The sequence below is a fragment of the Cannabis sativa genome, chromosome 2 (genome assembly GCF_029168945.1).
Source record: "Cannabis sativa cultivar Pink pepper isolate KNU-18-1 chromosome 2, ASM2916894v1, whole genome shotgun sequence".
Taxonomy (NCBI): Eukaryota; Viridiplantae; Streptophyta; class Magnoliopsida; order Rosales; family Cannabaceae; genus Cannabis; species Cannabis sativa.
Window position 1 is genome coordinate 28,439,798 of NC_083602.1, and position 24,976 is coordinate 28,464,773.

Sequence of the window (24,976 nt, forward strand, 5' to 3'; positions counted from 1 at the left end):
ATATTTATTGGAAATTATTACTAAGAAGGAAATTATTCATCTAAGTAAAATTTATAAATATTAAATTAAAATTTATATTTAGAATTTTTCATTCTAAATTGGAAATTTTAAATAAATGTATATTTAAAATAAATAAATTAAATAAAGAGAATCAAAGCAAATACAACTCACTTTAAATAATGAGCTTGATTATTATTAAGATATTCGATCTCCATTGTTGGTCTTACAAAAGTTAAATGTTTTCAATATAACCTCGAGACGCTAGACTTCGTCCCCCTATGGATGGTTATTCGTTGAACGCATTTAACACCGTAAGATTTCATTTGATAAGTGTTTTGTAAGTTTTCGTCTCTATTAGACTCTCCCCTACGGTGACTACTTAGAGATAAACTTATGAAACATGAAACAATGGTGGAAGCTCATAAAATGAGAATAACCTTGACTCTCGCCTACCGGGACAACGTTGGATTCTTATTTTGATCGAATAAAAGGTTGCTAGAATGGTTTCTATTTTAGATGAGCTGACAACTCTATTCAATAAATGATGCTTTGACTCTCGCCTACCGGACACCGTATCGGTTGTTGAAAACCTTGGAAATTATTTAGGATTGTAAGTTTTAGTATTTTCACTTGTCATTCCTACTTGCTATATGCTTATAATTTCTGAATTGTGTATGAATTTATATTGAACCATGTTATTTTCTGTTATTAAGTTGTAGTTTAATTTCGAATCTTCATTGTTGGTCTAACTTGGCTTGTTTATCTAATGAGATAAATCCCTAGTGGATTTTCACCATTAGACATACATAATAGTGTTAGATTTCGAAAGATAAATATTGTACATGCGACATCTAGCTGTTCATCAATTGATGACACCTTAGACTAGTATTTTTACGATATGAAACAAGAAGATTATATAAATAAGATTACTTTGACTTTCGCTAATCGAAGCATCGTTGGATTCTTATTTTAAACGAAATTATCCTAATTCCTCTTAGCTTATTCATTTCGAATTAGCTTTCAAAACATATCATTGGATGAATGGTCTATAAATCATTTCATGTCATTTTATATGACGCATATGATTATAATCCCGAAATTCTATTCCTAATTGATATAAATCCTCAATCTTAGAAATTTCCTACTTGTATGGGCAAATCTGACTTAGAGTTTGTATTAGTAGTGCCGGTCCAAGATAGAATTACTCATTATATTTGGTATAAATTTAAGTCTTTGACTTTAATTTTAGATTCCAAATAGAAATTTTCTTAAATTTCTAATTCCGAATACAATACTTACACTTTCTCAAGTGTTTAATATCCATCTTTTATTAATGGATTAAAACTGTATGGAATGTGAGTTAAGTATTCTGTGACCAGGATCCACTTGAAGTATTCTAAGAACTCTTTGATGTAACTAAACCTATGTCATCATAGACACTACCATTTTTTTTAATCTATGGCATTTGTATCTTGTTCATAGTGGATTTGACAAGATCGATCTCTGCAAAGAGTTAATATGCCTATATCCACTGAAAGTAGTTCATCTCATTCGCAGATGGATGTACATTCAGGGGTGGATATGAGTTTTTCGTTGTATTCTTAAAACGATAACTCTAGATTATACCTTTTAGCAAGAAATTTGAAATGTTTGAAAAATTTCATTAATTTCTAGCAATGGTTAAAACCATTAAGGTAAGTGGTTAAAGATCTTGCGAACTGATAGGGGTGGAGAAATAGTTAGTAGATATGCAGTTCAAAGATCATTAAATTGATTTTTGAATTATATCCAAACTTACCTCCCCAGAAATTTCGAGTTGCATGTTGATGATTAGTTACTAGTCGTTGCCTAAATCCTTCTATGGTAATACAATTTCAGAATGATGTAATGGTTGTATACTTAATGTAAATCATTACTAGATTCATGGATGACCTAATCAAAATCTTAAGAAAAGCTAGAACTGTTAACCATGGTTTCTTAGCTATTCTAAGTGATTAGGGGTGGACCATCCCATTGTCAATAGATAAGAAAGTGTTTGTTCAAACAAATACTACTTTTCTAAGAAAATGACTAAGTCTGAAAAACAAGTAGCAAATAAAGGAGATACTTAATTCTTGATTCCAAAAGTGTTCTATCATCTTATATAACATATGATGATCCCACTGCCTCTGTTGTCTTGTCACAACCGAAGAGGTCAATACCATTTAGTTTTCTTCGACATAATTCGCGGTACCTTGTCGTAGTGGGAGAGTTTCTAGGAACTCACCTTCTTATGACTTGGGAGACACTAGTGATTAAAATCCATTGTGAGTTTAAACAAGTAATGGATTGTCAAGATAAGAAACTAAGAAGAAAGCCTATAGAACTATGGTTTAATCCATTCACATGGAATAACCTAAAGTTTTCTATTACAAGGACATAAAAGGAAATTTTCGTTTATAAGTCTATTCAATGGACTTAACAAAACTTCTTGTTCCTAGTATTACAGGTTTGAGTTTATCTAAACCTATGGCTTGTGGTATACTTGGTAATTACTTACTCTAATGCAAGCAACTTACTTTAGTAAAATGCTGAAGCATTTTCTTTCTAATGGCAATCTATAGAAGCTTCACAACTTCTTAGGTATAGATTTTATTTATCTAAGGAAAAGTCTTAACTATTCCAGAAAAGATAAAGCCATGAAAGAATTTCTTATATCAACAGTGAGAGGTCTTAGATATGCTTTTGTATGCCTTAGACCAGACACTCCGTTGAGTGGGAGTAATGAGTAGGTATCAGATTAATCCAGGAGAAGAACATTGGAAGACAATCAAGTAAATTTTAAGATTAAGAAGAGGAACTATATGTTAGTCTATAAGGGTGTGTTTAAAACTCTTAGACTACACCATATCAGATTTCGAAATTTGCCTATGTGCTAGTAAATATTTCTGATAAGATGGTGATTACTCTGGGGGTGGAATAGTGATTTTGGAGAAGTGTAAAAACCTATCTGAAGTCTCTAGGTCTACCAGAGATAGACTGAATGTTAAAGCTGCAGGAAAGTTACTTATTCAGTCTAAGGAAAGTTCTATACATCTTTGGCACCATTCCAAATTGCCTTAAACTACTAGTGTTAATTTCCTGATTAACCAAAAGTAGTTGCCAAAGGTATAGAATCCAGTATCCCAAGAGAGTAGACATATAGAGAGGAATTTCACATTATCAATGATTTTGTGATTAAAGGAAGAGTAATGGTGGAGAAAAGGTAGTGGTTAATTCAACCTTTCAGATCCTATTACGAGGAGTTTACTACTACTACACTTGATTTGTATATCAAGGTGTTGAGATTATTTGAAACGCACTTTTTGTTTTATATTAGTGCAAGTGGGAGTTTGTTGGGTTTTATGCCCTAAATAAAACTCATTTCAATATAATCGCATTTACTTATTAATATAGATCAGAAATAACATTGAATGTTGCATGGTTCACATGATTTATTTCATGATTATATGTACATAATGTATGAATTCATCTGAAACCCTTTTCACATACTTGATCCTGTTTATTGTGTCGTCAACACATTGGAAAGTAAACATGACTATGTGAATAAAGTTTCCTAGATTTATCAGACACAGGGTTTTGCGATATGATAATCTACAACAAGAGTTTACTTGTATTTGGAGAAATACTATGTTCTTTCCAACATTGGTTAAAGTAAAGCTCAGGTTGGATGCATGGAGTATGCATCGGAAGGGACCGATATTGAACTTTGACTTAGATTTATTAAACCTACCGTAATATCTATTCAAGTCAATATCGCCTAGTTGATCCTAGATCAAATGATCTTAATCCTGATATGATTAGGCTCAATCTCGAGAGGCTATTCGTGTTCTTTGATTTGTTAGTTAAGCCTACTTTTAGGTCAGGGTGATACGTACATTTTGGGAACACGGTAGTGCAATTGAGTGGGAGCGCTAGCATAAACATGGAATCTATAGCTTCTATCTGGCGAATAGTAAGCAAAGGATGATCTCCTTCGAGCTTGACCAAACGAACATAAATGGTGGAGTACTCATTTCACATAAGCTGAAATATCATTTATACGGGGTCAAGTGTTTTAAGGAATAAATACATTGTAGGGTGTAACGGTAATTTAATCCCTTTACAGTGTAGATCATTCATATAGAGGATCATTGATCACATTAGGATTATAACAATGGATAACTAATGATGTGTCTATATGGTGGAACATATAGAGCATTCTATATACTGAGAGTGCAATTCTAAGTTCTATGCGTGGATTCAACGAAGAATTAATAAGTTAGTGAATTTTAGTGCTAAATTCTTGATCTACTTATTGGAAGCTCGGTTATATAAACCCATGGTCCCCCCACTAGTTGAGATAATATTGCTTGTAAGACTCATGTAATTGGTTTTGATTAATCAATTATAATTCTCAAATTAGACTATGTCTATTTGTGAATTTTTCACTAAGTAAGGGCGAAATTGTAAAGAAAGAGTTTATAGGGGCATATTTGTTAATTATGATACTTTGTATGGTTCAATTAATAAATATGATAAATGACAATATTATTTAATAATTATTTATAGTTATTAAATAGTTAGAATTGGCATTTAAATGGTTGAATTAGAAAATTGGCGTTTTTGAGAAAATCAGATGCAGAAAAGATAAAACTGCAAAATTGCAAAAAGTGAGGCCCAAATCCACTAGTATAGGGCCAGCCACTTTTGTAGGAAATTTAAACTGATTTTTTCATTATTTTAATGCCATATAATTCAAATCTAACCCTAGTGGAATGCTATAAATAGATAGTGAAGGCTTCAGAAAAATTACACTTTTCTTCTGACTTTTTCTATTCAGAAAAACTGAGCCTTCTCTCTCCCTATCTTTAGCTGACCACTCTCTCTCTTCTTCCTTGATAATTTCGAAATCCTTAGTGTATGAGTAGTGCCCACACACATCAAGTGATACCTCAATCATAGTGAGGAAGATCGTGAAGAAAGATCATCAGCAAAGGAGTTTCAGCATCAAAGATTCAGAGAAAGAGATCCAGGTTCAGATATTGATAATGCTCTGCTACAGAAAGGAATCAAGGGCTAGATATCTGAACGGAAGGAGTCATTATATTCCGCTGCACCCAATGTAAGGTTTCCTAAACTTTATATGTGTTTAATTTATCGTTTTAGAAAGTTCATATTTAGGATGTTAATAAACATACTTGTGAGTAGATCTAAGATCCTGGTAAAATAAATTCCAACATTAATTGCGTTAGAGCATTTATTAGCCGAAAACTGAAGAGACGCCTGGTCAGCCTCACATTGAATCGCGAACAGACACACCTGACACGTGTCACCCATCCAAACGCAAAGACAGCTCGGATGAAATCTACACGCAACTTTGGAAGTCCTGTACAGACTTGGGGGGCAAATGTTATCCCAATTTTTGCACTCTGACGTGGCATCACACGATGGTGACACGTGGAATCAACGCTATGTACCTGCTCGCAAGAGATATGCGGAACAGGGCACCACATAAATTCGCTCGGATGAAGTCCTCTAAGCTGGGCATCGAGCAATCCGCGCAGCACGCCAACACTTAGAAAATTTAGCTTTCGCATTATGAGTCATCAAAGAAATCCCTATAACTTTGGGATCAGATCACAGAGATATGGCAAGCTGTCTGAATCCCACGATTAGTGTATTCTGTATTTACTATGCAATCTTTCCACTTATATTAATTGTAACCAAAAGGGAAATACTTCCCTCCCAAGCTTATAGCCCTATAAATAGTGATTCATATTCACTAGGCAAAGGGTCGAAAACATTCTATCTAAGAATTCATATTCAAAGATACTATTGTAAGAGCTCTAAGAAAAGGAACCATTCTCCTTGTTCTTAAGTTAATACAAACTACGAGGATTAGGCTATTACCGAACTGCTCGGGGCTGAACCTCTATAAAATTCTTGTGTCTTACTTTGCTTTATTATATTACACTCATATTATACTACTTGTCGCTTACAAATTAGACTCATTGTCATTGGCTAAAAGCGAGGTCAACAAATGCTAACCACTATATAATCAAAATATTGACAATCAAAAAAATATACAAAACCTACTTAAGGGCTGTCAGTCATCCAAATTGACTGTCGCATTCAAAAAGAAATATCATAAATGTATGTAATTAATTCTTTCTTACTTCACTGAATGAAACTATTAAAGTAAAGTTGGGAAAGAGTTGTCTAGTGAAGAAGATGACGCATATCATCTTCATCAGGATTTACTGTGATTGAGGAGTTCTCTAATGAAGATAGTGAAGCACCAACATATTGAACATTTTGTTTACCTATGAGGTAGAAGAAAGGTTGGTGATTGGTTGAGTGTGGATGATTTAGAGTATGTTTGGTATTGTTTTCTGTATTTTGTTTTCAAAAAATTGTTTTTAGAAATGAGAACAAAAGATAGTTTTTGAAGTTTTTAAAACACAAGTCACGTTTGGTTAATGTTTTTTAAAAACAATATTAACCAATAGTAAATTGGTTTTTAGTTTTCGAAATTCTTATATTTTGTAACTTTATTTCCGAAAACTGTTTTCAAGAAACAAGGCCAAATAAGCCAAAAACAATTTTTTATTTTTAAAAACAAAAAACAATTTTTTAATTATAATATCATACATTTACATAACATCTCAATATTACCTCACAAACCATCCTAATTTTACCATGCTCTAAAATGTAACGATAAAAACAAAATTTCAAGTTGTCCAAGAATTAAAGATCAGATAAGGCGCGATAGGAAAACCAAGTGATGTTTTAGCTTTCAGTTTCAGCTCAGCTCAGCTCACTTCACCATGGCCATGGCGATGCTCTCTTTCACTGCAAACACTCTCAAACCCCTTTCTCCATTCTACCACGATAAGCTCTTTTCTTCCTCTCCCTTCACTACCCTTCTTTTTAAACCCTCAAATAAACCCATCTCGGCCACTCTCACCCCTTCATCATCGAGCTCCAGAAATCAGCAGTTGCAGCAGCAGCCTTACCAACCCTTTCGCCCACCACCGTCTCCTCTTCCCAACCAATTTCGCTCTCTCGACACTCCCAGTCGCCTAGAAGTTCTCGCCAACCGCCTCGGTCTCTGGTTCGAGTACGCCCCAATCATTCCTTCCCTTGTCCAAGAAGGGTTCACGCCCTCTTCCATCGAAGAAGCCACTGGAATTTCTGGGGTCGAGCAAAATCGCCTTTTGGTTGCTGCCCAGGTACGTGAATCTTTAATCCAATCCAAAACCGACCCAGATATCGTCGCCCATTTCGATGCTGGTGGTGCTGAGTTGTTGTACGAAATTCGGCTCCTGAGTGTCCAACAACGATCTGCCGCCGCAGCCTTCATTATTGCCAATGGGTTCGACGGAAAGGGAGCTCAAGACCTCGCCCGCTCCATGAAAGATTTCCCTCGCCGCCGCGGAGATAAAGGGTGGGATAGTTTTGACTATACTCGCCCAGGGGATTGTCTCGCTTTTATGTATTATAGGCAAGGTAGAGAGCATAAGAGCGATTCCGATAAGAGAGCGACTGCTTTTGAGCAAGCTTTGAAATTTGCAGAAACTGAGGGTGCAAAGGCTAGGGTGTTGGAGGAATTGCATGGAGCTGAGGGAAACTCAGAGGCAAAAGATGAGCTTGGTGATCCTGTTCTTGTTCCAGTAGTGAGGTTGAAGATTGGCGAGGTGGCGGAGGCTAGCTCGGTGGTGGTGTTGCCCGTTTGCAGGGCTGAGGAGAGGGAGAAGGAGGTCTTAGAAGCGCCAGGAGAGTGTAGAGCTGAGGGAGAGTTCAATGTGGTTGTGGCCGACAAAGGGTGGAAGAGGTGGGTGGTGTTGCCAGCTTGGGAGCCTGTAGTGGGGTTAGGAAAAGGAGGGATTGTTATCGCTTTTAGTGATGCTAGAGTCTTGCCATGGAAAACTAATAAGTGGTACAAAGAAGAATCAATTTTGGTAGTGGCTAATAGGCAGAGAAAGGAGGTGGCAACTGATGATGGAGTTTATTTGGTTGCTGCTGATGGCGAAGGAGGCCTTGGCGAGGGGTTAAAGGTTGTGAGGGGATTGGAATTGAAAAATTTGGGTGTGGAGGAGTGTCTAGCTACAGTTATTATGGTGATTAGGCCACCAAGAGATGAGATGGATAGTCAGTTGGATGATGAAGATTGGGACTGAAAAAAAAAACTTCAATAGTCTTGGAGAATGTATGTGAAGTACCATTGTAGAATCTCAAGCTTATTGGGACTCTCGGATGTTCATTGAGATGGGGTTCATACTTTTCATCTCATTCTTTTTTGCAGTCATAGATGACTTGTGTTTAGATGTTATACTTTGAATTTAAACTTAGTAGAAAAAAAGAATTTGGCCTCTATTTTTGACTCCGAATCTTTGTATGATTGGATTACATGTATTGTTATTCTTCTTGCATCTAGCAATAAAACATAAATTGTTCTTGTTTATCACAATTTGATTAATTTAAGCACCATCCACTCTTGGCATATTAGTCCTACTATTATGCCACACATTGATCTTTTCAATCCTGGCTGCTTCACTTTGGTATCTTGAGTGCTTACTTCACTTTCTACTGATATTCACACATATGCTTGGTGTTACAACTAAGCTATGTGATTTTGAACAAATAATGGAAATGAGAAAGTCAAGATGGAAATTGAGGGCATTGTACATGACAAACTAGAAAAATAAGCACAAAAAAAAAAAAAAGACTAGATGAATAAGTCGGTGCAGCTACTTTGCTGTATTAGTTACATTCATCTTATTTCCTTAATGTCGTGAGTGGCACAAGAGTGTATGTATGGCACTGGGATTATATTTTCTACCGTTTCATTTTGATTTACGAAATGGAACCCATGGTTATGTTTTGTTTTAAGACTGGTTTAGATCTTTCTCCTTCTGTGACAGAGCAAGTGCGAAAATTGGTCTCCTTGTACAACGGTGGACTTTCATATGTTACCAATTCCTTGATAGGACCATAAAACTTTTCAGACTCTTCAAAATGTGTTGTAAAGAAGTAAGCAACAGAGATTCTCGGACTGGTCACTGGTGGAGTTCGCCAGCACTCTATGCTCAACACTTTTGAACTTACCATTAGAGATTAGCTGCGAACAACAGAGCAATGGACGAAGCTGTTATCAAAATACCAGAAGGTAGTCTATAATCTCAATCGAATAGATTGAAAATGTCCAAGCATTTACTTGTGAGAGATCTCCAACATTGATCACAAGTGTTCCTTTTCTGGGGGAAATATCAATCCAATGATTTTGGTGTAGAACTTGTAATCCCCCGGTTTGATCTTGTAGAAGTATAGTGAGAAAAGTCGGATCTGTACGCGTGGCATGTCCGATGGTCTTATCTGATTCAGGGCATGTTGGATAGTAGTGGCAGAAAAAGACATGCCCTTTGGCACATTCCATATCTTCAAGGTGATTAGGATCAAGATCAAGGGCCTGAGATATCAACCGAAACAGAGTGTCCCCTAACTTCATAAGCTGCTTAGAGTATTGCACCATTATATCTCTGCCATTCCAGGACAAGAGTGTATAAAAACAGTTATGGATTCTCATGCTAGTTTTAGACAAATGTTGACAAGTAAAATTGAATATTTAAGCAAAAATTCAGTTCTTTTCATAATCATTTTCAATGGGATGATTGGGAGGATTGGCTGCTGGATATTCTTCTTGATTTGGAGGATTGGGAGCCATGAGACACATTAAAGTGTCCCTCCAATTTGCAGATTTTGCCTTTTGAAGATCAAAGTTGCGATTGAACCGGACTTTTTTAATCTTGTCATGAGAGTAGAACTCCATCTTCACTGCCTGCTGTTGCTCACTCCTTCAGTCATTTCATCCATAACATCTTGCTGAATCCCATGGTTAATTACTTTGAAGAATCCCCATGACTCACAAGCTTCTCTGATTTCGTCAATGATTTTCTTTTGACGCCAACTATCATCATCCATGTTTTTAAGGTCTACAGTTGGTACCTCGAACTGGGGCCAGGCCAAGTGATCATCTGACATGTTAGATAAAATATCTTCAGGTGGCATAACAAAGATTTGAGGAAGAGTATCAATCCCAGCATCAACAAGTCCTTTAACACCAGCCTTTGTGTCATCAAAGGCTTTCAATGCTTTTGCTCTATCATAAAACACTAAACTATCATCTTCTAAATTCTGTCCTGTGAAATCCATTTCATTAAAGTTAGAACGTTCTTTCCTTGAGCTTCTGCTAAAAGTTGATGTAGAATCAAGTAAGACAGCTCATAGATCTTACCAACCAAGCTAAGGTTGTTTCTGAGTTAAAAGATGAATAATACTAATAATAAAAATAAGGCATTTTTTGTGGTTTTGGTTGTCCTCCCGGGGCTCTGTGCCTTGTATAGAGAATTGTCATTATTGATGCAATGTGGATAAGAGAAAAATTCCTTAAAGCAATCATCATTGTGAGATTATCAAGGGAAAAGTCAATATTAAATTTATTCTCCGAAATTTCCCTAATCACCTATGTGGTTTTCTTTTTTCTTTCCCATGGCAACATCATGTAGCTTGACGCTAAAGTCATGAAATATATGAGTTTGAAACCCATAAAATTCATTTTATAACATCAGAACAATAACCATGAGCATATATACTTCAGTTAATTGTGAACATTTTTATTAGTTAATGAATGAAGAAATAGTTGTGAGCATTAATATTAGTAACTGAATGAAGAAACAGTTGAAAACATTAATATTAGTTAAGGAATTTAGTAGATTCGACTCCTTTTATCTCAGCACTTAGATGAAATCATGGTGCTTTGTTGTTCTATCGTAAGCTCGTTTGAAATGTGGATACTCTCTCAACTCTATCTTGAAAGAGTAGGTACCTTCAAATTGGATTGCTTGTAATGATTTTATACCAATTTGATAGTACTGCCCAAAAAAAGTGACATAATACTCATTATATCAAGGTGAAAAGAAGCAACAACTTTCATAAATGCTGCCAAAGATGACATTTCGTGAAAAATTAGACAACTTGAGAAACGGACATAAATAGACTTCTCCAATCAAGCCATATAATGTGTTCCAATGGAATTGAATTTGGAAATTTATATTTTTAGGCATGATGGCAACTGGTGAGTCTGCTAATCTCTATGTTACTAAGTAGTTGTTTTTGCCTTGTCATATTTTTTAAGTTCTTTAGAAAATGAGTTTATTCGTGGTTGGTTGGTGTAGATGGAAAACTTGTAACTATTCTCAGCATTGATGGTGGTGGAGTAAGAGGCATCATTCCTGGGATAATTTTAAACTTTCTGGAAACCCAACTTCAAGTATGTTGATGAAACTCGGTGATTTTGAAGTTGAGTTTTTTCTTCTTTTTTTTCATCTCAATGTTTTTGATATTTATGTGTGCATAAGCAGAAACTAGATGGCGAAGATGCAAGGATTGCAGACTACTTTGATTTTATTGCTGGAACAAGCACAGGAGGCCTAGTAACTGCAATGCTTACCATGCCGAATGAAAGAAACCGTCCTATGTTTGCTGCAGAGGAGATCAAGAACTTTTTGAAAAGTCTAGCAGTGTTGTAATCTTAATGTATAATAAAATGCTTTTATACTGAATGTAACATGCATGAAACTAACCAGAAAAACACTCAGATTTACAAGCTTCGTCGGACCCTGAAAACTCATTTCAGGCGACTAGTGCTTGGGTTCCCTTGAACCAGGGTAATAACTTTCATTATGAATCAAAGATACACTTTCCAGTTTCAATTACAATTACACCAAAAGCAATCTGAAACTAATTCATACAGAAATTACCCAAATGATTTGAACACACTCAAATCAGTATATCATCCAAGAGCCTTGGACTTCAGTAGGCAAGATTCCCTTGCTTCTCTTCAGCTGAACTCTTCTTCAGCTTAAAGATCTGAACTCTTCACAGGATCGCACGACTTCAGAGGTACCTTCAAACTGAAGATCACTTCATCAGCTCTGCAAGAAACACATCAAGAAACAAGAACAGAGTTTTGCCCTAGCAGAGCATGAACTCATTAATCAAATCAGAAGAGTTAGTTAAAAAACCGGTAATCTCTGATTTATATAATACCAACTCTAATCTAACAAACTTTAACAGCTCATCCAACAAGTAAGGACAGCTGTCATATTTTTAGCTCCCTTAGCTGACCTGTCAAAGACACAATAAGATCAAAAAACTAGATGACACTATCAACCAGACAGATGACAAAGACAGCATAATTTGCCACAAGAACCATAGGAACTTACAATCTCCCCCTTGGCAAATTATGCTCAACGAAAGAACACACAATTAAGATAACCAGAATCATACTATCATTAAAAGGAATTCCAAGAGTTTTAACCAAAAGACAGCACAAAAGGACACAACATGCACAAAAAAAATTACACTTATAAGATTGTGTCAAACGGCTGCAAAACCCAAAAGAAAAAAAGAAAAAAAAAATTACACTAAACAACTCCCCCTCGGTGAGCATGATTAGCCTGTAGGGTTCTGAGCAGGAGCACCAGCAGATTGTGACTCCCCCTGGATTGGTGCAGCTGTATCGGCTGGCAAGGAATCAGAGCCAAACTCCCCCTGGAGTGGTGCAGTAGGATCATCAGAGGAGCTGGACTGAACTGGAGAAGCTTCAGAGAGTGGACCAGAGTCCATTGATCTTAGAACTTCAGACATAGCTGTGAGGACCGTAACAACTCCTTGCTCAAACCTTTTCTGACGTTGTTGATCTAAGTTGTAAGCATGAGCCAAATTCCGAACTTCGGACAGTAACTTGACTTGCCAATGAGCAGAAGGCAAGCGAGAGAGTGGTGATGTGGTCACTGGAGGAATTTCTGAGTCAGCAGGAGCAGCAGGATCAGAGGTGGAAAAGGCAATGACCGATGGAGGAATGGGCTTGCCAGACACTGGTTGAAAGGTCTTGCCAATGTAGGGCACAGGCACTGTGACATCCTGCTCAAGTATGGCTGGATTACCTCGTAAGACCAGTCTCTGAATCAGACTAGGGTATGGAAGAGTGTGTTTAACACCTTTAGCCTTCGCAGAATCCAAAATTCGGGTGTAGATCAGGGATGGTAGATCGATAGAGACACCAGTCCCAAGGGCATACAGAAACCGTGCAGTGTTATAGTTGATGGTAGATGTGTGGGAGTTGGCCCACCAATTGGATAGGGCAATTTTATGAAGAACCCGATAGAACTCAGAGAGAATAGTAACAGGAAACTCCTTTCCATTCCACACAAAATCAGGTTTGCCAGTTAGTTCAGCACCAACATCCTTAAACAATGGTTTATATTCATCTGTGTAAGTGGGGTGAGCTAGCCTAGGAATTTTCAGGATAAGGCTAATTGTAGACGGAGCACACCTAAACCAAGACCCACGAATGTAAGCCTGATATTTGTGTTGGCTTTTTTCATTGACAATACTTTCATCTAGGTTAGCATAGAACTCACGGACAAGATTGACATTGGGCGATTGAAGGTGAGTAACTGTGCGTTCCCACTTTCGAGACTGAACAATGTCACGAACCCTAGAAAAATGCTTCAACTTAACCCTATACTCAGGCCACAGAGGACGAGAACAAACATTCTCTTGAAAACGAAGAAGTTTGTCATGGGAATAGAAGGGCAAACCAAGAGAAGGTTCAGACTCAGTGACAGAGCCCTTACATTTTTTGGACTCAGACTCTTTAGCCCCCTGAACAGATTTTCGTTTACTCGACGACGGACCTAAGTTCTTAAGGGGAACAGGTGGAGACTCAGAGGACGACTTGGGTGAGGAGGACCCAGGTGGGACAGACAACACAGGTGGAACAGGGGAGATGGACGGAGAGGAGAGTGATGAACGAGTGAAGCGTTTAGACGACATACCTGACAACTGGGAAGAGCAGAGAGTGAGACGACGATGACCCAAACACTTCTGTAGAACCAATGCACACGCTTCCCCAGACAGTAAAGGATGAAGATACGAAACAATGCAGACAGTAAAGGAGGAAGGTGAAATGGTCAGTGATGACTGGGGAGAAGACAGGCAGACTTATAGCAATTAGCTACTGGGCCCAGCTGAACAAAAAGGAGACATAAATTTCTGATTTGTACAAGGCCCACTAGCCCAACAAAACAGGCCCACACAACATTCAGTCCAAACCACAACATACAGAAAAGACAAAACAAAAAAAAACACCTAATTGAGACAAAACTTATTGAACACAGAAACATGTAGTCCACATAAGCTCAACTAGAGAGAGAAACACAATAAAAGCTATAAATGCAAACTCGAACACGAATGTAAAAAAAAATAGCACCAGACCCTCAATTGATAAACAAGGAAGTGTGAATACTTATTTAACAAAACAATTCCTACTGATGATCTGAACAACACCGATGTCATAAGTGTGTGAAGTGTCCTCATGTGAGCCCTCCAAGGTTTAGAAGGACAGCTCACTCTCTCAGCTTGAACAATGGGAACAGTTGATAGAAGGAAAATACTTGCAAGCGGATGCCTTTTTTTTATTTATGGAATTTTTGTTTTTGTGGACCACTCAAGATATTTTGCCAACCAGTTATGGCTTTCACTCCTCCCTGGAGATGTAGCCGTCTCCTTATGAATCTTTCTCACAGAATATAGTGAGAAGGAGCAAACTCCTCAAAGATATTCAGTGGTACAAAGGAAGCTCTTCCCATTGCATCCAGGTAGGGTAGCCTTTCTAACTGGGACATCGACAAGTTCAGATCAAGAGAGAAATTGTTCAATTAAAGAAAACTCACACAACATCAACAAAATGCTAGAAGGACTGATGCACAAAAATTCAGATGGTGCAAACACCAATACATTTTCTGAGATGTGTAAATGAGCGTGCATCTAAAGCTTTAGTAAAAAGATCTGCTAGTTGAGCATCAGTGGGAACATGAGAAATAGTTAAAAGTTTTGACTCAACTAGTTGTCTAATGAAATGATAACGTATGTCAATGTGTTTGGTCCGAGAATGTTGGACGGGGTTTTTGGACATGTTAATGGCACTTGTACTGTCACAGAAAAGTACAAGAGACTCTTGGGGAAAACCATAGTCGGTTAACATTTTGTTCAACCAAATTAACTGAGTGCAGCAGCTCCCAGCAGCTATATACTCTGCCTCAGCCGTGGATAGGGAGATAGAGTTTTGTTTCTTACTCAGCCAGGATACAAGATTGTTCCCAATGTAGAAACAACCACCAGATGTACTCTTCCTATCATCTAGACTACCAGCCCAGTCAGAATCACTGTACCCAACAAGAGATGTGTTTGTATCTCTTGAGTACCATAGACCAAAATCAACAGTTCCAGACAGATATTTGAAAATACGCTTAACAGCAGTGAGATGAGATTGTTTAGGATAGGCCTGATAGCGAGCACACAATCCGACACTGAAAGAAATATCAGGACGACTTGCTGTGAGATACAATAGGCTCCCAATCATACCTCTATACAATGTGGGATCGACATTTTCACCAGACTCATCTTTACTCAACTTAGTTGACAGACTCAAGGGAGTAGGGGCATGCTTAGTTTTGTCTAACCCATATTTGTCCAGCATTTTTTTTATGTATTTAGATTGTGAAATGAAAATGCCTTGATCAGTTTGTTTGATCTGTAACCCTAGAAAGAAACTAAGATCCCCTATGAGACTCATTTCAAACTCACTAGTCATGAGGTTAACAAATTTTGACACTTCCTCATCACTCGTAGATCCAAAAATAATGTCATCTACATATATTTGTGCAACAAAAATACCAGGGTGCAAGTGTTTAATGAATAGAGTATTGTCAGCATTACCTCGAGTGAATTTGTGTGAGACGAGAAAGGAAGTTAATCTGTCATACCATGCTCTCGGAGCCTGTTTGAGACCATATAGGGCTTTTTGGAGCTTGTATACATGGTCAGGATGTTGGGGGTCGACAAATCCTTGGGGTTGCTTCACATACACTTCCTCTTGGAGAACCCCATTGAGAAAGGCGCTCTTAACATCCATTTGATGGAGCTTGATTTTTAGATAACAAGCTACTGTGAGTAGAATGCGGATGGATTCCAATCTGGCCACTGGTGCAAATGTTTCTTCAAAATCTATTCCTTCAACCTGATTGTAGCCCTGAGCAACTAGTCGAGCCTTGTTTCGAACCACAGTACCAAACTCATCGGTCTTGTTTTTGAACAGCCATTTAGTGCCGATGATATTAACACCATCTGGTCTGGGAACCATGATCCACACTCTGTTTCGCCTGAACTGACCCATTTCATCTTGCATAGCATTGTTCCAGAACTCATCGAGAAGTGCCTCAGTCACATTTTTGGGTTCAACAACGGACACATAACAAGCAAATGCTATAGCATTTAAGATTTTTCTCCTAGTGACCATGGTTGCATTAGGATCACCAATAACAATTGTGGGGGGATGTGCCTTCTGTATCCAGGATGGGGGACCTTTTTTGTACAGCTTCGAATGAGATGAGCTGGTAGGGGTACCACTATTCACTTCTGTGTCGATAGCTGATTCTGGAGAGATTTCAGATGACTCAGATGCATCAGATGAAGCTTCTGGTGCTGTGTTTAGTGAGCTCTCAGAGACCGTAGTAGGGAAGTTGACAGGAACGACCATGGGGAACGTGGGATTAAGAAGTTCTTCCTCGGTAGCAGTTCCCTCAGATACTTCTAAATCATCGAAGCGAACATTGATAGATTCCATAACCGTCCTAGTTCTCTTGTTAAACACACGGTAGGCTCTGCTATTGGTCGAGTATCCTAGGAGTATTCCTTCATCACTCCTGTTGTCAAATTTTCCAAGGTGATCTCTATCATTTAAGACATAGCAGGTACATCCAAATGTACGTAGGTGACTTAACCTTGGTGTTTTGCCTTTCCACAGTTCATATGGCGTTTGTGTAGTTCCTGACCGCAGATGAACACGGTTGCATATGTAACATGCAGTGTTGACTGCCTCTGCCCAAAATCGGATAGCAACATTCTTAGCACATAACATGACACGAGCCATTTCTTGAAGAGTACGATTTTTCCTTTCTACTACACCATTCTGCTGAGGGGTTTTAGGAGCAGAAAACTCATGACTAATGCCCAGTTTATCACAAAATTGAGCAAAGATTGAGTTCTCGAATTCCTTTCCATGGTCACTCCTGATACGAAACACTTTGCCAATGGTTGAGTTTTGCTCATTTTGCAATTTTAGACACAGGGATGAGAATGCACCAAACGTGTCAGATTTTTCTTTCAGAAAGTTGACCCAAGAAAATCGTGAGAAATCGTCAACACATACCATGACGTATCTCTTTCCAGCTATGCTTTCAGTTTGCATCGGCCCCATTAAGTCCACATGTAGCAGTTCTAATACTCGAGTTGTCAACAGACCATTGATAGGAGGGTGCGATGATCGAGTTTGTTTTCCTTGTTGACATGGGCCACACATTCGATCTCTACTCATTGCAAGCTCAGGGATTCCACGAACAGCTTTCAGCTTGACGATCCTTTTAAGATCCCTGAAGTTTAAGTGGCCCAGCCTGTAATGCCATAAATCGAGTTTGTCCATGAAGGTTCGATGACATTTCATCTGACTTCCTAGAGCATAACAATGATCAGCTGTGCGATTTCCAACTAACACTTCACTCCCAGCTAGAGACACTAGGCATTGAGTTTTATTGAACCGTACATCATACTCGGCATCACATAATTGCCCAATGCTAATTAAATTAGCCTTCAGACCTTGAACAAAAAGAACACCTGTTAAAGGGAACTTTCCTGCCAGCTTCAGATCACCGTAGCCCATAATCTTTCCTCGATTTCCATCTCCAAACGTCACAGACCCTTCTTGACACTCTTTGAAATTGCTTAATGATTCTCGAGAGCCTGTCATGTGCCTTGAGCACCCACTATCAAAGTACCAGTGATTTTCTTCCATAGCAGACAGAGATGTATGAGCAACAAGAGCCACATCTTTTACCTTAGCGGACTTCTTCCTTCTTTCAGCATGAGTAGAGGGATTATGCGATTTCTCCTGTTCAGTCTGTCGTTTAATCAGGTTCCTCAAATAGGTGTTAAGTTTGTAGCACTTAGGTCTGATGTGCCCCCTCCTGTTGTAGAAATGGCATATAGGGACAAATGTTTCTTGAGATGAGGCAGATCTCTTCCCACCAGATCTTCGATTATTGTTGATCTTCTTCAGGGAATCACTTGAAGGGTTCTCTTTCTGGCTACTTGGCATGTTCTCAGAGGCAGGAACAAAATTAAGCTTACTTTCCTCTTGAGGAGATGAGGAGCCAGTGATGGAAGGATTTTTCCCTTGTTGATATAGCAGTTTATACCCTATAGAAGTACGATCCCCAAATGGTTTTTGACTCTGTATGGCCTGGTTTAAGGCTGCAGTTCCTGAGGGCAAGGAGGACAGGGATTGCTTAGTTCTGACTAGTTCTGCAGTTAACTTGTAGATCTCACTATCCTTTGAGCACAGTTCTAGAGTGAGTTTTTTTTAATTTCTCTTCAAGGTCTGTTTTACTGGCATCCAATTCCTTGTTCAGATCTTGAAGTTCCTTGACCCTTTTAGCCATATAACTCTATTGAGCGAACATTTCTTCATAGGCTCTATTTTTTTTCAGCAACATCACTGTCTGAATCTGAAACAGATTCTTCTGGTTCTGATGCTACTGAAGAGCACTCTTTAGCCATGAAGGTAATCATGGACTTATCATCTTTAGAACTGTCACTTGGCTCTTCTTCATCACTATCACTCCAAGTCACTGTGAGAGCCTTTTTCTTTTTTAACGTATTAGCACACTCAGACTGTATATGACCAAATCCCTTACATTCATGGCATTGAATCCCTCTTCCTTTGTCATCACTTGACTGAGAGACCTTGTTAAAGCTGGACTGGTTTTTTCCACTCGTATTTTCTTTGCCAGCACCAGGGTTCTTTTTAAAGCTCTTTTTCAGAAATCTGGCATAATTCTTCGCAAGAAGGGCAAAGTTCTCATCCACTGGACATTCAGCTGATTCATTCAGTTTCTTGGAATCTTCTTTAAGAACGAAGGCGACTCCCATTTCACTCTTGTCCTTTTCAAGATCTTTCTGTTTCTTGCCTTTGGACCACCTTTGTAGTGACATCTCATAGTTCTGCAGAGAACCGATCAGTTCATCAAGGTCTAAAGCTTCTATGTCACGACTTTCTTCAATTGAGGTGACTTTAGACATGAACTTCTTAGGCAAGGCACCAAGGACCTTTCTCACCAGCTTTTTATTTGAGTATACCTTCCCGAGGGCATAGGACTCATTAGAAATGTCACATAGTTTGGCATGAAAGTCCGTGACTGACTCATCCTCATCCATTGACAGATTTTCAAAGGCTTTAGCTAGGGCTCTCAATCTAGCTTTCTTGACTGCTTCAGTTCCTTCATTCTTGATTCTTAATTTTTCCCAAGCATCCTTTGCGACTTCACAGTTGGAGATAACCTTCAGCTGATTAGTCGAGACTGCATTGAACAGGGCATGAAGAGCTTTTGAGTTAAAGTTAGCTCTTTCCATTTCATCAGTAGTCCACTCACTGGTTTTCTTAGGTTTATCTCCCTCTTCATCAGTAACCGAGGGAGGGGACCATCCTTCAGACACAGCCATCCAGACTCTTTCATCAACAGCTTTCAAGAACGCCCTCATTTTGGTTTTCCAGTAGGGATAATTTGCTCCTTCAAGCATGGGTGGCCGAGAGGTGGAGCCTCCTTCGCGAAACATCTCCATACCTAATTTTCCTGTAAAAGATCACAACCAACACAGAAACACAAGGGGTAATGCCTCAAGAACGAGCTTGAGGTCCGTTAATTATCCAGAGGAAGCAAGGTAAACAAATACTGTGAATCAAGAATACAGAGCAACACACAGAAAGAGAAAACAACACACCAAGATCTCGATCTCAATTTGAGAAAGATTAGCTCTGATACCAAATGAAAAGTCTAGCAGTGTTGTAATCTTAATGTATAATAAAATGCTTTTATACTGAATGTAGAATGCATGAAACTAACCAGAAAAACACTCAGATTTACAAGCTTCGTCGGACCCTGAAAACTCATTTCAGGCGACTAGTGCTTGGGTTCCCTTGAACCAGGGTAATAACTTTCATTATGAATCAAAGATACACTTTCCAGTTTCAATTACAATTACACCAAAAGCAATCTGAAACTAATTCATACAGAAATTACCCAAATGATTTGAACACACTCAAATCAGTATATCATCCAAGAGCCTTGGACTTCAGTAGGCAAGATTCCCTTGCTTCTCTTCAGCTGAACTCTTCTTCAGCTTAAAGATCTGAACTCTTCACAGGATCGCACGACTTCAGAGGTACCTTCAAACTGAAGATCACTTCATCAGCTCTGCAAGAAACACATCAAGAAACAAGAACAGAGTTTTGCCCTAGCAGAGCATGAACTCATTAATCAAATCAGAAGAGTTAGTTAAAAAACCGGTAATCTCTGATTTATATAATACCAACTCTAATCTAACAAACTTTAACAGCTCATCCAACAAGTAAGGACAGCTGTCATATTTTTAGCTCCCTTAGCTGACCTGTCAAAGACACGATAAGATCAACAAAAACTAGATGACACTATCAACCAGACAGATGACAAAGACAGCAAAATTTGCCACATGAACCATAGGAACTTACACTTTTACTTACAAGAGAGTGAGCTGATCTTTCCTCAAGGATCCGAAGAGGGAAAAAAAAGTATCCTCATGTAAGTCAGTACAGAACCCCACCTGTCCTCCATTGATAACTTTCATTGTAGTTATTTCGAATGAAATGCTTGAATGTGATTTGATGATGGGCAGGTCTAAACCCCACTGCTATGACAACATAGCGAATTGGGTCGAATCAATATGGAGTTCCTATGGTGTTCCAGCATACCAAACGATGGAAGGGTTCATTGAAATGGTTGAAAGAAAAGTATTCAATCCCAAATATGATGGTGATTATCTGCATAAGAAGATTAAGGATATAACTGGAGAGAAAAGGCTTCATGAGACTTTAACCAATGTAATCATTCCATCCTTTGATATCAAGCTTCTCCAACCTGTTATCTTTTCCACCTTGAAGGTCTGTATTTTTCCTTTAAGTTCTATGACATCAAAGTAGTATCATAATCCATACAATTGAATTGAGAACATCTTTTTAACTTCTAATGTAGGCAAAACGTGATGATTCAGAAGATCTTTTGCTAACAGATATCTGCATTGGCACATCAGCAGCACCTTACTACTTCCCTCCATATTATTTCGAAAACAAATCATCCAAAGGCACTAAGAGATTTAACCTCATTGATGGTGGTGTGGCAGCCAATAACCCTGTAATCTTTCAGCTCTGTGTAGTATTTTTCAGTCAAACATATAAAAATTTATGCTTAGCTAACTCATTTCTTCCAAATTTCCCAGACATTGCTCGCAATTCGTGAGGTGATGAAGGAGATGTCTCTAGACGAAAATTCATGTTTTGACATCATGGATCACAGCAAGCTTCTCATTCTCTCTCTCGGAACAGGCTCATCGAAGCAGTGTGAAAAGTTTGAGGTTGGAGATGGCAAAACCTGGGGTCTATATAAATGGTTCAAGGGACCAAAGGGTACCACACCCTTAATGGATGTTGTCTTGACTGCAATGGATGACATGGTTGATATCTACATGTCTGTTTTCTTTGGAGCCTCTTCAATTAAGGACAACTATCTCAGAGTCCAGGTACCAATAAACTGGAGTTTGGAGTTTGTGTTTGCTTATATTTCTTAACATCCTTTGATTATGTACCAGGTATGATTCAAATCAAAGAAAGAGACATGTTTAATATCGGTGATTTTATTAATGAAAGTAGGTGGATAGCTTGAAATACACTGAAGCATCAACAGACAACTCAAAGCAAGAAAATCTAGAAAATCTGGTGAAGATTGGTAATGAGCTTTTGAAGAAACCTGTTGCTAATGTCAACCTGGAAACTGGTGTGTGTGAACCAACTCAAGACAAACGCACATATGAAGAGGAGCTTATCAAGTAAGAAGAACATGAAATGACAGTCACCACTCTGGTTTTTTAAGTTTTTTGTCATAACAAGCTTTTCTTCTTTGCAGGTTCGCCAAAAGGCTGTCGTTTGAAAGGAGGTGTCGCCTTGGCATGGGTTGTTTGTTGCAATAATTGAAATGTATACTCATGTTTGACGATGCTTATTGCTGTTGTCTTTAGTCAAATTAGAAAATACTCAGGGTGATTTCTTATAAGATTCTTTGTTCATCGTCCTCGAAACAGAAATCAACAAATAATTTAGCAATGCAGTAGAAATGCTCTTAATTTCAACCAATGTCACTTGACATGGACAGGACCAAGTTCAACAAGTCAAAATTATCTTATGATTTTTATGGAAAGTCAGGGTCCTCATTTTCTAGATCACCAACAAGATATTGATTTTTATTCTGAATCATCAAATGCTCGCAGTATTGTTATGTTAAAAAAAAAGTCATTTCCAGGATGATAAATGGTATTAATATATTTTCCAGGAAAAAGAACCCACATTTCATGAATAAAGAAATTTTATTTTAGTATCATCAAAGCATAAAATATACAGAGTCAAATATTAAGAGATTGGAGTACCCCCAGCCTGTAATTCAGGCTTTGCATTAGCATTTAGTACATAAATTATTTCCCCGAGAGGCCTCAAGCAAAAGCAACAAAAAACAATACAAGTTGCTTGGAATCTTAATCTAACAATTTCTACAAGATTAGTTCTCAGTCAACTGTCCACAATCTTCAATGATAACAGGTTGAGAAGTCATTCCACTACCTGAACCAACCTTCTCCATTTCTTTGACTATGCCATATCCATCAACAACTTTCCCAAAAACAACATGTTTCCCATCAAGCCAGTCGGTCTTGTCAGTGCATATAAAGAACTGAGAGCCATTGGTGTTTCTTCCCGAATTAGCCATTGAAAGAATTCCAGGGCCAGTGTGCTTCAACTTGAAGTTCTCATCCTCAAACTTCATACCATAAATTGACTCTCCACCGGTCCCATTACCTCTGGTAAAGTCCCCACCTTGACACATGAAGTTTGGGATGATCCTGTGAAAGGCTGAGCCTTTGTAATGCAGCGCCTTCCCTGATACCCCAAGACCTTTTTCTCCGGTGCATAGAGCTCGGAAGTTTTCAGCGGTTTTTGGCGTAACATCGGCAAACAATTCCATTACAACTCGGCCAGCCTTCATCTTTCCAATAAGGATGTCAAAGAAGACCTTGGGGTTCGACATGTTGTAAAACCAATTTGTGATATTTTGGTTTTCAAAAGAAAAAGTTGCTGTTCAAAATCAAAGAATGTCAAGTAAAAGATAATCCATATAATCCTCACAAACCAACTCAGAGATCCTTAATAATAATAATAAAAGCTACATCATTTGAAAGAGAAAGTCTGTTAATTAGATTGAGAACTCATATTCCTTTCAAAGTTTATTTAAGCTAAAAACTTTTTTACCATTTCCAGAGCAGAGACATTATCTAAAACATTAATGGGTCTTTTCTACATCTCTAAGTAGCAGAAAAAAAAATGATATTTTAAATCATGTAGCTGAAAATAACAACAAACTCACAACAATAATAACACAAATTATAAATATAAAAAATTAGATGGGTCAAGAAATGTTCATCGTCCGTGTAACAACCCTCCAGCAAAGAAGCTTCATTAGAGGATTCACAAAGAGGGACGACCAATGATTTTGCACAGTCTTTGAGTTCACGGGCTTTTGTAAAAACACCCACAAACCTTCGATATGTGCGAATATAAATTCATGCAAAAGCGTAGAAAAATCAATACAAAATGGGGGAAATAATATGGGAAATAGGGTTTAGTACCTGAAGATGAGACTGTCTCTCTACGGGGTGGCTACAAAGAAGAGAGAATGAGAAAGAGATGATCTTCAAGGGTTTAGGGTTGTCATTATATAGGCGTGTCGATAAAAACGGGGTTTAGGGTTTTGGTTTGGGGTCTCCGATTTTTCCTTTCCAATATTATCCTTGATTGATTTGGAAAAAGAAAAATAGCATTTTTCATCTTCTACTTTTTATATTTATACCTATTTTCTCTATTTTGAAAAGTATTCTTTTTTTTTCATCCCATGTTTATTTAAGGGTTAATTTCACAAATGCAGAAAAACAACAAAAAAATAACAAAAATACGGTTTCACGGAATTTTAAATATTTTTACAATTTTTTTGATTTTATTTACATAAAATACGGTCTTTTTATGTTGAAATTTTGTTCATTTGTTGTTAATTTTTTATTATATGTATGTTATTTTTGTTGTTTTTTTTTTGTTGTTATTTTGATGTTATTTTCATGTTACTTTTATGTTGTTTTCTGGTTGATTTTATGTTGTTTCGTGTTATTTTTTGGAAAATCGTAAAAATATAAAAAAAAAAAACATTCTTTGAACGTAAAAATATAAATATTTTACAAAAAATGGTGTCTTATGTAATTATTCCTTTATTTAAAGGGTTATTTACAAAAATATAGAAAAATGAATATATGTTTTGATATATATGGCATAAAAATTTAATTATCCTAAATATGGTATTTTTTAAAAAAAAAAAAAAAACTTACAAATATGGGAAAATGTTATGACGAATGCCATAAAAAACTTTAAATTTGTGTTTCTTGTTATTTTATTTATTTTTTTTTTTTGAAAAATAAAACACTAAAATAAATAAAAAAAAATAATCTTAACTGTAGATGTTGCTTTTTTTTACAGAAATTAAACTTGTTTTTTTTTTTTTATTTAAACTTATGTTTGTTCTTTTTTTTATTTATTTTGTTTTGTTAAAAACTAATTATTTCATTAAAAGTAGCAGAAAAAAAAAACCAGTTTCAT

The 24,976-nt window shown here is 37.4% G+C and overlaps 3 protein-coding genes and 1 pseudogene across 4 annotated transcripts; 2 read left to right on the plus strand and 2 right to left on the minus strand.

The window, feature by feature from the left end:
• Positions 1–6,800: 6,800 nt before the first annotated feature.
• LOC115719996 (1-aminocyclopropane-1-carboxylate oxidase homolog 1-like) lies at positions 6,801–10,713 on the minus strand (annotated as a pseudogene).
• Positions 6,849–8,485, plus strand: LOC115719233 (rubisco accumulation factor 1.1, chloroplastic). The gene has a single exon (XM_030648190.2). The coding sequence runs from the start codon at positions 6,849–6,851 to the stop codon at positions 8,199–8,201; it is 1,353 nt and encodes a 450-aa protein (XP_030504050.1). The 3' UTR covers positions 8,202–8,485.
• A 136-nt stretch (positions 10,714–10,849) lies between the features above and the next one.
• Positions 10,850–22,413, plus strand: LOC115719234 (patatin-like protein 2). Of its 2 annotated transcripts, XM_030648191.2 has the most exons (9): positions 10,850–11,155; positions 11,256–11,350; positions 11,442–11,580; positions 20,747–20,816; positions 20,911–21,175; positions 21,267–21,425; positions 21,511–21,810; positions 21,941–22,116; positions 22,194–22,413. In XM_030648191.2, the coding sequence occupies exons 1-9, from the start codon at positions 11,143–11,145 to the stop codon at positions 22,255–22,257; spliced, it is 1,281 nt and encodes a 426-aa protein (XP_030504051.2). In that variant the 5' UTR covers positions 10,850–11,142; the 3' UTR covers positions 22,258–22,413. The 2 variants fall into 2 exon arrangements, with proteins under 2 accessions (XP_030504051.2, XP_060966404.1); XM_061110421.1 differs by lacking the exon at positions 22,194–22,413 and having other exon boundaries at positions 21,880–22,084.
• A 218-nt stretch (positions 22,414–22,631) lies between these two features.
• LOC115720741 (peptidyl-prolyl cis-trans isomerase CYP19-3) lies at positions 22,632–24,118 on the minus strand. Its single transcript, XM_030649913.2, has 2 exons — positions 23,962–24,118; positions 22,632–23,410 (listed from the first exon to the last, which is right to left on the minus strand). The coding sequence occupies exon 2, from the start codon at positions 23,361–23,363 to the stop codon at positions 22,839–22,841; it is 525 nt and encodes a 174-aa protein (XP_030505773.1). The 5' UTR covers positions 23,364–23,410; positions 23,962–24,118; the 3' UTR covers positions 22,632–22,838.
• Between the last annotated feature and the right edge of the window lie 858 nt (positions 24,119–24,976).

Excerpts from the sequence above, each read along its gene's own strand:
- LOC115719233 (XM_030648190.2), top strand. The coding sequence starts at position 6,849 with ATGGCCATGGCGATGCTCTCTTTCACTGCAAACACTCTCAAACCCCTT.
- LOC115720741 (XM_030649913.2), bottom strand. The coding sequence starts at position 23,363 with ATGTCGAACCCCAAGGTCTTCTTTGACATCCTTATTGGAAAGATGAAG.
- LOC115719234 (XM_030648191.2), top strand. Across the intron at positions 11,351-11,441 it reads TTCTGGAAACCCAACTTCAA|AAACTAGATGGCGAAGATGC; the intron begins GTATGTTGATGA and ends GTGCATAAGCAG. Across the intron at positions 20,817-20,910 it reads GGAAAAAAAAGTATCCTCAT|GTCTAAACCCCACTGCTATG; the intron begins GTAAGTCAGTAC and ends GATGATGGGCAG.